This window comes from Gasterosteus aculeatus, chromosome 16, assembly GCF_964276395.1.
Source record: "Gasterosteus aculeatus chromosome 16, fGasAcu3.hap1.1, whole genome shotgun sequence".
Taxonomy (NCBI): Eukaryota; Metazoa; Chordata; class Actinopteri; order Perciformes; family Gasterosteidae; genus Gasterosteus; species Gasterosteus aculeatus.
The window spans coordinates 18,982,130-18,995,441 of record NC_135704.1 but is presented as its reverse complement, the minus strand read 5'-3'; the positions used below and the strand labels follow the sequence as shown (position 1 = coordinate 18,995,441).

General features: G+C 50.4%; 1 protein-coding gene across 1 annotated transcript in view; it reads left to right on the top strand.

Moving 5' to 3' along the window:
• Positions 1-2,415: 2,415 nt before the first annotated feature.
• The window catches only part of LOC120834176 (zinc finger MYM-type protein 2), a gene marked incomplete in the record, with an annotated part of 11,933 nt that continues 1,036 nt past the window's right edge, over positions 2,416-13,312 (top strand). The window contains 18 exon segments of the mRNA XM_078090887.1: positions 2,416-2,548; positions 5,697-6,383; positions 6,751-6,919; positions 7,078-7,232; positions 7,759-7,907; positions 8,127-8,289; positions 8,993-9,205; positions 9,365-9,515; positions 9,708-9,823; positions 9,958-10,089; positions 10,177-10,327; positions 10,422-10,594; positions 10,680-10,845; positions 11,377-11,402; positions 11,706-11,841; positions 11,930-12,051; positions 12,141-12,276; positions 12,644-12,775. Of these exon segments, the coding sequence (XP_077947013.1) occupies positions 2,432-2,548; positions 5,697-6,383; positions 6,751-6,919; positions 7,078-7,232; positions 7,759-7,907; positions 8,127-8,289; positions 8,993-9,205; positions 9,365-9,515; positions 9,708-9,823; positions 9,958-10,089; positions 10,177-10,327; positions 10,422-10,594; positions 10,680-10,845; positions 11,377-11,402; positions 11,706-11,841; positions 11,930-12,051; positions 12,141-12,276; positions 12,644-12,775 (3,094 nt within the window).

Here is a 13,312-nt window from a genome sequence, read left to right as displayed (position 1 = left end):
AGTTTATATTTTCATCTTGGAGTTTTGTTTTTCTGTGAAGGATTAAAACCTCAAAGTGTCTGAAAATATCTGAAAAACAAAGTGATGTTACATGTGGTGTTACGAACTTTAATAACCTCTTTTTTCCTTCTCATTCAGCTATCAGGTCCTGTTTAAATGTTTAAAGTTATAACGAGAGCAGACGTGAGATGTGTAGTATGAGCAGAATTATATTTATATTTTACAATAATGGAACTTTAAGCTCCACAACATTCACATGCAGCAAGCCTCCATAATGTCACATTGAAAAGAAAGAAACATTAGGTAGAAGAAGAAGATGCTGAACTTCTTCTGCCTCTGTGAGAAATGCAAAGATATAAAAGATATACAGATATAAAAATAAAACATAAACCTTGTTAGTGCAGCTGATGAGAACAGAGGGCAGTTTATTGCTGCAGTATTTTGGTACATAGAGATTAAAGGGAAAAAGAAAATGACATACAATGTATGCTTCCAATTATTTAGTAGGAAAGTAAAGGTACAACAAAGACACAAATCGGATGGATCGATCGAATTTCACACGCATCAGACCCTGAACGCCTCACACACTGAAGGTGGAGGTGATGAAGCATCAGTCTGCATCTCCCATATCTGGATTTCTACCGCAATCACATTATTATTTAGTGGAATCCTCCGACAAGATCTGCCGCCAAGACTGTGTCCACTTTAGCGGATTGATGAATTTTTTATTTTGATAAATTAATAAATCCTGCTCGAGCTCAATCTGGTGAGTTCACGGACGCGTCTGAGGATCCGTAGAGATGAAACACCAACCTCTGAAGTGAGTCTTTTCTGCCCGTTCTTTGGTCTTGACCTTGAACGCACCTGCTCCTCCACTTTCTCTCCTCCCTGCACCAGATGCCCCCTGTGATTGACTCATTATTGATCCGTTTGTACTGATTACGGGTCTTACGGTCTTTTTAAGCTTCTACGGGGACTTCTGCAATGTTGCTTTTCAAACACTCTTATGGGAATTGTTGAGTTTATTCTCTGCACCATTTTGGTTTTTCCTTCGTGTCCCCGGATGGAATCTTTGGAAACCCGATGTTGCGCCTACGGAACCGGGTACGTGAACTCCCTCAACCCGGATCCTCCCCCCTGATTGGACCCGAGCTGTGTCTACTTCAAATGCAGCTTGTAATTTGTTTTTTATTTTTTTTAAAACACAATGACATCTTGTTGATCGTTTAGTGGCGGATCCGGAGTCAGTTTACACGGCAGAAGCGATGCATATCGATGAGGTTATCGGCTTATTGGGGATATTCAATTGCCAACCGTGTAGGCAGCCTGATTGCGCCCTGTGCGCATGCGCGGCGAAGGAGGGAAAAAAAAACCCATCGAGAAATACGAATGGATGCTGATCAACATCTAGTATGAACAACAGGAGGTCTCACTCTGCCTCCCTTTCGGCCACCTTTAAATGTGAGCGTTTATGCGAACTTAAAGGAGCATGCGTGTGTTTTTGTAGTTGATTGTGTCAACACAGGTGAGAAGGTATTTCGATCTTTTACTGAGGTAAAAGTACTATGTTGTAGAAATACTCGTGGCATCGAAATACATTTAAAGTGCCGTGAGTATAATCTCGTTTCAGAATAGTATGTATTAAGATAAGATCCTTTATTAGTCCCACAATGGGGGATTTCACAGGATCACGGCAGAAAAAGTGGACAGTGTACACAAGATACAAGGTAAAAAAAAACAACCCCCTCACACGCACACACACAGACAGACACACACACACCGGCCTGGTTACGTCACGTGAAACGACCTAACCGCTACGCAGTGACTCATCTGCAGCGCACACGATCTTCGGACGTAAAGGGAAAAGTTCTAAACGGTGCGCATGCGCTCCCCGGGATTAATGTCGAGGCACAAAAGTGGCGCTGCACCGTCGCGAGCTCTCCTCCGGTAAGGACCCTCTCTGACGCCTTTTGGGCTTTTTCGCGATGTGCCGGTTTATAGCATCGCGGGGGGAAAGTTTGGGGGAAACTTGTGCTGGTCGTCGGGCGGGTGTCCGGGTCCTCCACGTCCCCCCCCCCCCCCCCCCGCAGTGACGCCGGGTGGGGGGGGGGACACATTAGTGAACAATAAATTGTTAATTTGAAGAGACCCCCGCCCCCCCCCCCTCCCTCGCCGTGGCCATTGCCGCCACTAGTCTCCAGGGTTGTTCGTTTTGTCCCTAATGGCGGACGCGGCGATGCTGCTTTCCGCTCCGGGGGGGGGGGTTAGGGTGGGGGGTACATTCTGTGAGACTACCACGTTTATACCCGGCTTTTGGGTCACGTTGCCCCCCCCCCCCGGGGGGGGGGGGGGGGACTCACGTAAACAAGATGCGTGAATTCGTTTTGCGCCTCAATGTTTTTACGACACTGGATCGAAGACTGGTCACGTGATGCGCATCGCGGGGGCGCCCCTGGTGGTGGCGCGCGGGGGCGCGCCTCTGATTGCGCCAGGGTGGACTCCGCAAGCGTGGAGGGGTAACTTTCCAATTACCCCCCTGGTGTCACAGGTATCATTCGAACCGGGCTTTTTTTTAAATCAGATTTCGGGCTAGTTGTGTTTTGGTGATTATTAATCTCGGGGGGGGGGGGGGGGGGTCACTCTTTGCGATATCTATTATGTTATATACATTATTCTAATGCGAATGAGGGGCTTGTCACTGGCGCAATCTGTGCACGCGCTCCTCCCCCTTTATTTTTTTAATATTTTTTATTTTTTTAAACCAGCGGGCAGTTTGCGCCAGAAGGAGGAGCGCGGGGGGGGCAGGGGGAGAAGAGGGGGGGGCAGCAGCGCGGCTCGGACCACGTTTCTGCCGGAGCGCTTGGAAAAGCCCCCCCCCGGTTGTCCTCCATGAATCGACCCTCCTTTGGGCGGCTGATGGACGCGCTGCGCCCGCTCAGGTAGTTTGTGCTCTTGGCGCTTCCTGAAGTTTGAGCGACCCGCGCTCCGTAGTTTGATGCGCACGTCACGGCGGAGCGTGCGGCCCGGTTCGGGGCCGTCGTGCTCCGGTGGAAACCACCAAGGGCGCCCGGTACGAGCCGTCCCCGGTGAGGGAGCTTCACAGCCATCTGTGACGAGGATGATGATCTCCGTCTGTGTTTGAATGTGTAATTAGTCTCTGCGCCATTTGCGCAAACTGCAGCTGCCTGCCTCCAACCTTGTGACCTGCTGGGGGGTTGGGGGGGGGGGTGGTGGAGGACGTCAACTCGCGTAGAAATGTGGAGCAGCACCTGATGAGTGATGTGGTTCTGGCGCAGATTAATTGCGGTGTTTTGTGCACGGACACAGTGCGCGCGCGCGCGCCCCCCCCCCCCCCTTTCTGTCCACCTGGTGTTGACGTAAGGATCAGCTCATTAATGCCCCCCCCCCCCCCCCCCCCAGCTCTGCATTGCAGAGTCTTTGCACATAGATTCTCCTCCTGGTGGCTTTAATGTCCAGTTTCTTATTTTTTGAGGTTTGTTTTTGTCCTTTTTGGTGAACAGTCGAGAACGACTCGTCGATCTTGAACAGATGCTGGTTGTGACTTCCTGTCACGTGGTCACCGTCAGCAACCGTATGAACACACACACACGCGCTGATAACACACTCTGTTGGTTCTCGTTATTCACAAATACCCGGATGAATTTTCATCAGTTGACTATTTCCTCGTTTGCATATGAAATAAGAGTCTCCAGGTAAACGTTGTCATCTTGATCACTCCAGAGCTGGACGTGAACATGCCTTATTGTTTATTTTATTTTTATTTTTATTTTAAAGTTTGCACGTTTTTTAAAGCTGGTACAACACGTGAGCGTCGTTGAGCTAAAATCCCATTAAATGTCAACATTTAGTCCTTCTGTTGGCTTTTGGGGTCCACGTGTTGACGGGGAGGTTTTGGTTCGCCTGCTTTGTTTGTGTGTATAAATACTGATGCTGATAAGAGCACATATAGTATTTTAACAGTTTAGACCAAACTCTGCAGCAATGCAGGACTATTACTTAACATAAGTGGGTACATGCAGTACAAACATTTTATAAAGGTGTACTTCTTACAAGTAGCAAATGTAAAGGATCAGTGTTACTATATAACAAAAAATATGTTAAAAGTAAGTTTTTCTATAATCTTTTATTTGATTGTGCCGGTGGGCTGTAGCTAATATAAAGTGGTTCAATACTTCTGCTTTTATTTAATCAGAAGTAACTTCTCTAAGGGACCAATACGTTAATAATCATTAGTTGTATAAAACATATATAATAACGCATTATATATTTGATAAAACCTTGAAGTTTGATTGTAGCAATCCTACAGGTGGATGTGAGGTAGTGCACTTATCTCCATTTATTGAATTGATTATTGTTAAAATGTGGCGGGGCGGGTCCTGGGATGGAGGCACGTTCAATAGACTTGACCCCAACTACAATGAGGGAACCCCCCCCCCCCACACAGAGCAGGGGGCCAAAATGGCCGGCGTGATGATGTCGCTCCAGTGATGTGGCTTCCTCTGGATCAGAGCTGCGTTCAGGTGCTCTCTGAAAGTGTGTGTGTGTTGCACCTGACGTCCAAATATGAATGAATGGGATCTTTCTACAGAGACTCGTATGTGATCTTCTCACTGCGGCCTAGTTCCTCTTTTTACATCCGAGTGCATTCATTAATTCAGTGTGACGCCAAGCGCCCTGCTGTAGAGCGGGGAGAAAACCAGTCCCCGCGGTGGGCCTTGCCGTCGCCACGGCAACCAAGGTGTAGCTTCACCAGTTGCTATGGGCAACGATATAGAAGCCGTTGGAGACTTTAGCTCTCCGCCCCCGTCGTAGCGTTTCACACAGTAAATGGTGTAAAAAAAAGTAAATTTCACAGTTTACACTTTTGATGTCGTAGCAAAAGCGAAAATGTGACATGAACTGACCTCCGGGTTAACCGCCATCTCTGAAAAGTGACGCGAAAGCGTAATGAGTGTAAGCTGCATTCTGTGCAGTGACCAGCAGGGGGCCTCTGGTCCCATAGACGTCTATGAGGAAATGACTCTCTTGACTAAGGACTTCTCTTGATTTATTCCCTTATTATTTCAAGTCTTCTTCAACACAGCGTGATGTTCATTTAGTAGGTTATGGTCCATTTAGAGACGGACCATAAAGCAGGGGATGCTTTAGGGCGGGGCTACACGCTGATTGACAGTATACATCCTCTTCCGCCCAGAACACTGAACTCGAGGCTTTGAAACAGTCTCGATGACTTTGTCCACTTCTCATGTTCAGTCTGGGGTTCGTTCGTCCTCTGAATGTTGCAATGATCATGAGAGTGTTTAGTTTATTTACTGGATTTTGGACTAGAATCAAAGACTCTGCCTCAATATAATAAAATTATCAAAGTGACAGTTTGCAATAGAGCATTTTAAAGACCGTTCAAGCTGGTATGCAGCTGTCCAGATGTTGTAGCGCCGCCGTTGTTGCGTCAGACGTCTGAAACACTTGATAAATATAACACATTGTTTCCATGGCAGGAGCTAATTTTCCAACAAGTAATGATGGCAGAAGAGGTGGTAGCTGACAATGAGTCTTCATCAGCCATGGGGGGGTCCGGCCTCTGGGGACACCTGCGTCACCTGTGCAGCTGCCAACAGATAATTAGTTTTTCTTCTTTCCATGTGTGAAAACGGCCCTTTTGTTTGCGTCGCCAGGTGGTTGCCATAGCGATGGACGGGGAGTCAGAACCCATCCCCGCCGTGGCGGAAGAGGCAGCAGGGGAGCGGGTGGAGCCCATGGATGCCACTCCCTCCCCCGAGCGACCGGCCGCCGCCCCCTCGGAGGAGGCCAGAGAGGCGGTTTCCATGGCAACAGAAGGAGGGGAAGAAGTCGCCGACGAGGCCACGAAGGAGGTCTGCGGGGAGGGCGATGGCGATGACGACGTGGTTCTCCTGGGGGAGGGGGAGGATCCCCGGCCTTCTGCCGCGACCCCCACCGCAGACGCGCCCGCCACGGACCGCCTGGAGCCGGCCGAGGCCGCAGACGCTTCCACGCCGGGTTCTCCCATCTCCTTCAGCCTGTCGTCCCCCGCGCCGCCGCCGCCGCCCACCGCAGAGGCGGAGCCCATCGTCATTGACGACGAGGAAGACGGCGAGCAGAGGAGCGCGCCGGCCTCCTCCTCCTCACCGCCGCCCCCCGGGGGCTCCTTCCAGTCAGGCTCGCCGGGTGCGCTCAGCAGCCCCGAGGCCGAGTCGGAGATCAGGATCGCCAGCGTCACCACGCTGGGGACCGGTGGTCTGGGCCGCGCCGCCGCCGGGTCCACGCCGCCACAGGCAAGGGACGTGCAGGAGGACATGGCGCTGGTCATCACCTCGGTGACCTCGCTGCGGGCCGGAGAGGCGGTGAGGCTTTTTATTCCGTATCTGGTTTACTTTTAACAAGTTAGATTGTTAATGTTTTTAATTTAACCTTTTTCGTTTTAACCAGGCGGCTCATTAAAAAAATACTTTTTCCCGTGTGTGTGATTAAAATATTTGTTTTTGCAGAGGAACTTGGATAAAGTGTTTTTTTCACAATAATATAAAACTATCAAAGTGTGTTTTCTGCTGATCGACCCCTCCAGCTGACACAACGTAAGCTCCATACTGACTTTGGTGGTGGTGTGAATGACGGCGTGCAGTTGCCATGGCAACGCTTTACCCCCCCAGAGCCGTTCTTTTATCATTAACTACGCTTAAAACCACTAACCGAAGCCTCTGGCGCGTCCAGGAGGGCGAGGGCCACGTGGAGGAGAACGGCCTGCAGATCGCCAGCGCCTTCAGCCTGAACCCCGACGCCCCGTCCGGCCGACCGCCCGCCTCCTTCAACCCCGGGAGGGGCTCCGGGCCCGCGGGCCAGCTGGTGCAGAACGGAGACGCAGGGGCGCACAACAGGACAGGTAGCGTGGAGGAGGAGGTGACGGCCGTGAGCTCATCCTGTTGAAGTGTGACGCTGGCCGAGCTGGAAGGGTCGTGATAATGAGGAGCGGCGGCGTCTCCTCCGACAGGAAACCCTCTTGGAGAACCTCATTCTCGCTCCTTCCTTCCCTCCCTGCAGACTCGTGGATCTCCCAGTCGGCCTCGGTCCCCCGCAGCCACAAGCAGGCGGCGGTCGGCACTCCGCCGGCGGCCTCCTCCCTGCCCAAAGCCCCCGGCCAGTCTTCCTCGTCCACTTCCTCCTGCGCCTCGCAGCCGCAGCCCCGGACGGTCAAGGTGATCCTCTCCGTCCGGGGGACGTCCCGCGTAGAGACAAACTTATTTATATTTTAAAACTTTTATTTCAGATTTAGCAGTCCAGTCCTTTTCCAGTGTTTTATATTTTATATTACTCAGGCATAAATCCTTTCCAATATATATTAACAGATTTATTATTACAATAATTATTAATTATATCAGTACAGGACTGCATAAGTATATTAATGATGAGCTTGTTATGAAAAGAATAGTACTTTAAATTCATATAAAACTGTTTTATTTTAGGGTGCTCGAGGTATCTTCATTTTTTTGGAACCGAATTTCCTGCTTTCAGTACTTTTTATGTTTCCTTTTCTAACAGAATATTTTCTGTGGTAGACAATTTAGTTGTTTGTGGAAACGAGCAGCGGTTTGAGCAGCTTTTCCTCTGTAAACCCTTTCATTCTGTATTAATTGGACAAAACCCTGTCCTCGGGGACGTGTGCGGGGCGTCTCTGGGTGGCGTCCCCGCGGTGATGTCACAGTGCTGTTTGTCTTCTCCCAGGTGACCTGCGCCAACTGTAAGAAGCCCCTGAAGAAAGGCCAGACGGCCTACCAGCGCAAAGGCTCCACCCACCTCTTCTGCTCCACCACCTGCCTCTCCGCCTTCTCCCACAAGCCCGCCCCCAAGAAGAGCTGCACCATGTGCAAAAAGTACAGTGGGGGGGTAGTTGGCTGTATTTCTCAAATTATTCATTTGCTTTTAACTCTTATCTTTAAAAGTTCCTTGTCTCTATATTTAAAAGGTAGATTAAGTGTTTTTATTATTCCAATAAGTCTTGGTGGAAAAACAATCATGGCGCACAAGCGAATTAGTGCCACAAACCTGTAAAAACTCCTCCTGAGCGATGACCACTGAACCCTTTTCTCCAGGGACATCACCAACATGAAGGGCACCATCGTGGCCCAGGTGGACTCCAGCGAGTCCTTCCAGGAGTTCTGCAGCACGGGCTGCCTCGGCGCCTACGAGAGCAAGCAGAACCCCCCCAAATCCATCATCAAGACCAAATGCACCGTCTGCGGGAAACTCACTGAGGTCAGTGCGCCCGGCGGGCCGGACCGCGCTCAGCGCGCAGTCAATCGCAAACTGGATTTGAATGTTTTTTTTACAGGATTTAGTTCAAGCTGACTGTTTATTTGAAGCAGTGTTTTAAATGAGACGTGTAGAGTAAAATGTTTTTGCCCAAAATATAAACATTTTTAACAATTGATTTTAATCAATCGCAAGATGTGTTCAAGGACCATCGGAAAGATGTAAATGGGCAGATGGGGGTTCGACGGACGATGCGGTTTTTGCTTGCTGATAGAAAACATGCAGAGGCTTAGTAAACAATCTCTTACCGTCCATCTTCCTCCTCCGGCCCCTCGCTTGGTGCGCTCGTCTCCTCGCTCGTCGCCATGGTCACCGCGTCCAGAGAGGAGAGCCGGCCCGGGTGCTGCTCAGAGAGTGGATATCCGTTTGAGACCCGTATGCTTTACAATAACACGTGAATAACGCATCCCTCATCTCAGACTCACTTAAGCGCTTCAGTGAGACTGTTTGGAATATTCTCTTTTTTAAAGGTGTGATTTCTTTCCACACAATAACCCGAACAAACAACGACGAGAGCGACTTTCAATTTATGCCGAAAAAGAAGTGAAAATACGTCGTTCACTTGATCCTTTTTAGATCTGAAACTCGTCCACAGCGGAACGAAGAACCTCACCCCTCCTGCCCCCCCCCCCCCCCTCTCCTACAGATCCGGCACGAGGTCAGCTTTAAGACCGTGACCCACAAGATCTGCAGCGACGCGTGCTTCAACGTGTACCGCCGGGCCAACGGGCTCATCATGAACTGCTGCGAGCAGTGCGGCGACTACCTGCCCAGCCGCGCCTCCGCCAACCACTTCCTGCTGGTGGACGGCCAGCAGAAGCGCTTCTGCTGCCAGAACTGCATCCAGGACTTCAAGCAGGTACCCGGGGGGTCGGTGGGTGGGGGGGGGGGGGGACTCGAGTCCTGTGGTGTGCAAAAGATTTAAAACCACTGCATCCTCCAGGTTTATCCCATAAAGGTCTGGAGCCACTGACCAACCTGTTGTGTCCCCCCCCGCACCCCCCTCCTTTGGTTCCAGGCTCACAGTAAACTGGCCACGTGCCTCACTTGCAAAACGCTGATCAAGACCGGCGAGGTTCTGCACAGCCTCGGGGCGGGCGGCACCATGGGCTCCTTCTGCTCCGTCAGCTGCATGAACAAGGGCAAGCTGGCCTCCACCTCCTTCATCAGTGAGTGACGCCACACGCTGGCTTTTATCTGGCTCTCATTTCACACACAATGGCACCTTTTTCATAAAGGCGCCAGATGAGCCGTTATCGTGGATCCGTGGACGTCCCCGTCCGGGTGTCTTCAGGACTCCTTGTGCTGGTGGTTTGTTGGCTGTGGGGTTGATGAACGCGTTGTGTTAATGATGTGTGCAGACACGGAGCCGTCCTGTCACTTCTGTAAGAGGAACTCGTTGCCGCAGTACCAGGCCACGCTGCCAGAGGGGAACATCCTCAACTTCTGCAGCTCGCCGTGTGTCACCAAGTTCCAGGTGGGGGCGCTCTTCCCGCAGCTCACAGCCGAGGGCGCGTTGCTCCGCCTCGTTCCTTTAAAGAATCTACGGCTTGCAGCGTAGAGAAGGTGGCTAAACTGGTCATCGAAAGCTTTTTAATTTTATTTCTTCAGAACGCAGCTCTCCTGACGACCACCAACGGGGAGACGGCGCTCTCCACCACGCACAACGCAGCCGGCGTCTCGCTGAAGTGCAACTACTGCCGAGGAGCCTTCAGCCTGAAGCCAGAGACGCTGGAGTGGCAGGTGAGGAGCTTTTATCCAGATGTCTGAGGCACAGGCGGAAGGGAGGAACCTTCAGAGGGGAAATGATTGGAAATGTCTCTGAACCAGGACAAGGTGCACCAGTTCTGCAGCAAGACGTGCTGCGAGGACTACAAGAAGCTGCACTGCATCGTCACCTCCTGCGAGTACTGCCAGGAGGAGAAGACGCTGCACGAGATGGTGAAGTTCTCCGGAGTCAAGAGGCCTTTCTGCAGCGAAGGTATCCGCCTCCCCCCCCGGTCGGCCCCATCTGAAGCTCTTTCCTCCGCTGGGTTTAACCATCTCCGTGTCTTCTCTCGGATGTCGTCCTCCAGGCTGCAAGCTGCTCTTCAAGCAGGACTTCATAAAGCGCCTGGGTCTGAAGTGCGTCAGCTGCAACCACTGCAGCCAGCTGTGCAAGAGGGGCGTGACCCGGCAGCTGGGCGGCATGACGCGGGACTTCTGCGGCGAGGCCTGCGCCAAGAAGTTCAACGACTGGTACTTCAAGGTCGGCTCTGCCGCCGAGAGCGGGAACGCGGAGGCGTCGAGGCGTTGCTGATGCTAATGACCTCTGTGAAAACGTCCTCCCGCAGGCGGCGCGCTGCGACTGCTGCAAGGTGCAGGGGAGCCTGACGGAGTCGGTGATGTGGAGGTCCGAGATGAAGCACTTCTGCGACCAGGAGTGTTTGCTGAAGTTCTACTGCCAGCAGAACGAGCCCATCATGGTCACGCAGAGGGGCCCCGAGAACTCCACCCTGGGTAGGGACTGACAGGCGGGGCGGGGTGGGAACTAAGATGATGGGGCTCTATCATGTAGTCGGTTGATTAATGATCAACGGGAAAATAGTAAATATATAAATATATATATTATATAGAAATAAATAATGTATTATATATATATATATATATATATATATAAGGAGAAAAATGACTTTCTTAATTTATAATATATTTATAATTTATAATTATAATTTATTTCTATATATATATATATATATAATATATATATATAAAAATATATAGCTCTCCAACACATTCTCAGGAATAATTTATTATAATTTATTTCTATATATATATATATATATATAAGGAGAAAAATGACTTTCTCATATTTATATTTTAATAAAACAAAACATGGATGTCATGTTGGACTTTTATTAACCAAATAATGAATGAATCTATAAAAGCTGTCCTGATTAATGGGTTAAAATAGTTAAAATAACCCATAAGTTTGATGCGTCAGTCGTATATATATTTTTCATGACTGAATGATTTTTCGTTTTGTCGCAGGTTATGAAATGCAAACCAAACTGGGGGTGAGTACAACGTTGTTAAAGATGTCAGTGTGACGTGTTAATCTAATCGAACTATTGACTTATTGTAATCTGTTATACTCGCATGGCCTAAGAAAGGGTTAATATCCTGCAACGATTTGATTTAAATATCTACTTAATGTAAATTTAGATTCATAAAGTGTCAAAGAAAAGCAAAATGTTGTGACGAGTTAGTGGAGCTTTTATCGGGGATTAATTACAGGAATTCAGAGATTCCGTCATTTCTAAACTCCATCAATGCATCTTGAGTTGAAGTGGTCCCTCGTGTCCCTCGTGTCCATGCAGCTGGTGAGCCAGGGCACGGCAGCATACGGCGGTCCGATGAGGGACGTGAAGAACAAGGCGGTCCTCTGCAAGCCGCTCACGCTGACCAAGGCCACGTACTGCAAACCCCACATGCAGAGCAAGCTTCTGCAGACCGGTGAGCGCCGGTTCCATCTCGTGGAGGTTATCCAGGGACAGGAAGTCCCGATTAGCGGTCATTTATACTTTGCTGCGTGTGTCCACAGACGTGGACGACGGCGTGAAGAGGGAGTACATTCCTGTCCCCATCCCCGTGCCCGTCTTCATCCCCGTGCCCATGAACATGTACTCGCAGCTCGCTCCCGCCGCGCTCTCGCTGCCCGTTCCGGTGAGAACGCGACGCACCGAGCGGCCGGGCCGCTGAAAACGAGATCCGTCAATGTATAAAGAGGTTTATCGATCGCGCTCCGTGTCCAGGTGCCCGTGCCGGTGTTCCTGCCCACCACCCTGCAGGGGGCGGAGCAGATCGTGCAGGCCATCAAGGAGCTGAAGAACGAGGTGTCCTCCGACCTGCTCCCCACGGCTGAGGCGACCGCGGAGGACCAGAAGCCAGGTGAGGGGGGGGGAGTCTGAGAGATGCTGGTTGAGATTCCTGAGAATGTGTTGGAGAGCTTCTTCCACATCACGCTGTGTTCCTGATGTGCACGTCTTTGCTTCACAATTAGACCGATCTGAAAATTGATCGTGACTCAACAGATGAGTTCCTAATCTCTGCATGGGAACAAGGTTCTTCAATCGATATGCAGCCGTTATGTTATCGCCACACTTTAGGGTCCTGCTCTCCTGCGCTCTCATTGGCTTAGGGGCCTAGTGGCTTTGCTTTCGTTGGCCCAACTTGTAACTGAGCCCCTAAAAACAACAAGGTTCAGAGAGGTGTGAAGAAAGTGGGTGATGATGAGGACCTTACCTGTGGCTCTCAGACGTGAAGGTGGCGAAGGCGACGCACAGGGTGGAGGAGGCCTCCAGCAGCTGCTCCGAGGAAGAAGAAGAGAAGGAGGAGAAGCCGGCAGAGGTGGAAAACGAGAAGCAGGCTGAGCCCGAGGAGGAGGAGGAGGAGGAGGAGGAGGTAGACAAGAAGAAGGAAGGGAAGTTGGAGAAAGAGGTGGAGGAGGAGGTTGAGAAGACGGAGAAGGACGAGGACGACTATGACGACCTGTATGAGCCTGACCTGGACCTGGAGGCAGACTTCCCTCAAGGTAAACGCTGCTCACATCATCCATACTTAAACTAATGCTCTAAAAGAAAATAAAGATCTAGGATTAAAACCTAAACACGAGAATTACAACTAATAAATATATAATATAACGACTGGTTGAAACTTAAAAAGTAAAGGTATCTAAGGCTCATTCCTCCAAAATAAAGCGCCGCTATATGAACATGTACGAATACAGTTGGAGTGCATGTAAATTGACCGACTGCTTCCTCTCAGACCCCGTCCCGGTCCTTGAGGGAGTGGACGAGGACGTCTCTCTTCCTGCCGTCCCGGCTGAGGAGGAGGAGGAGGAGGAGAAGAAGAAGAAGGAGGAGGAGGAGGCGGCAGCGACTCCACCTCACCCGGAGAGACGAGTACGCCCACGCAGACAGAAACT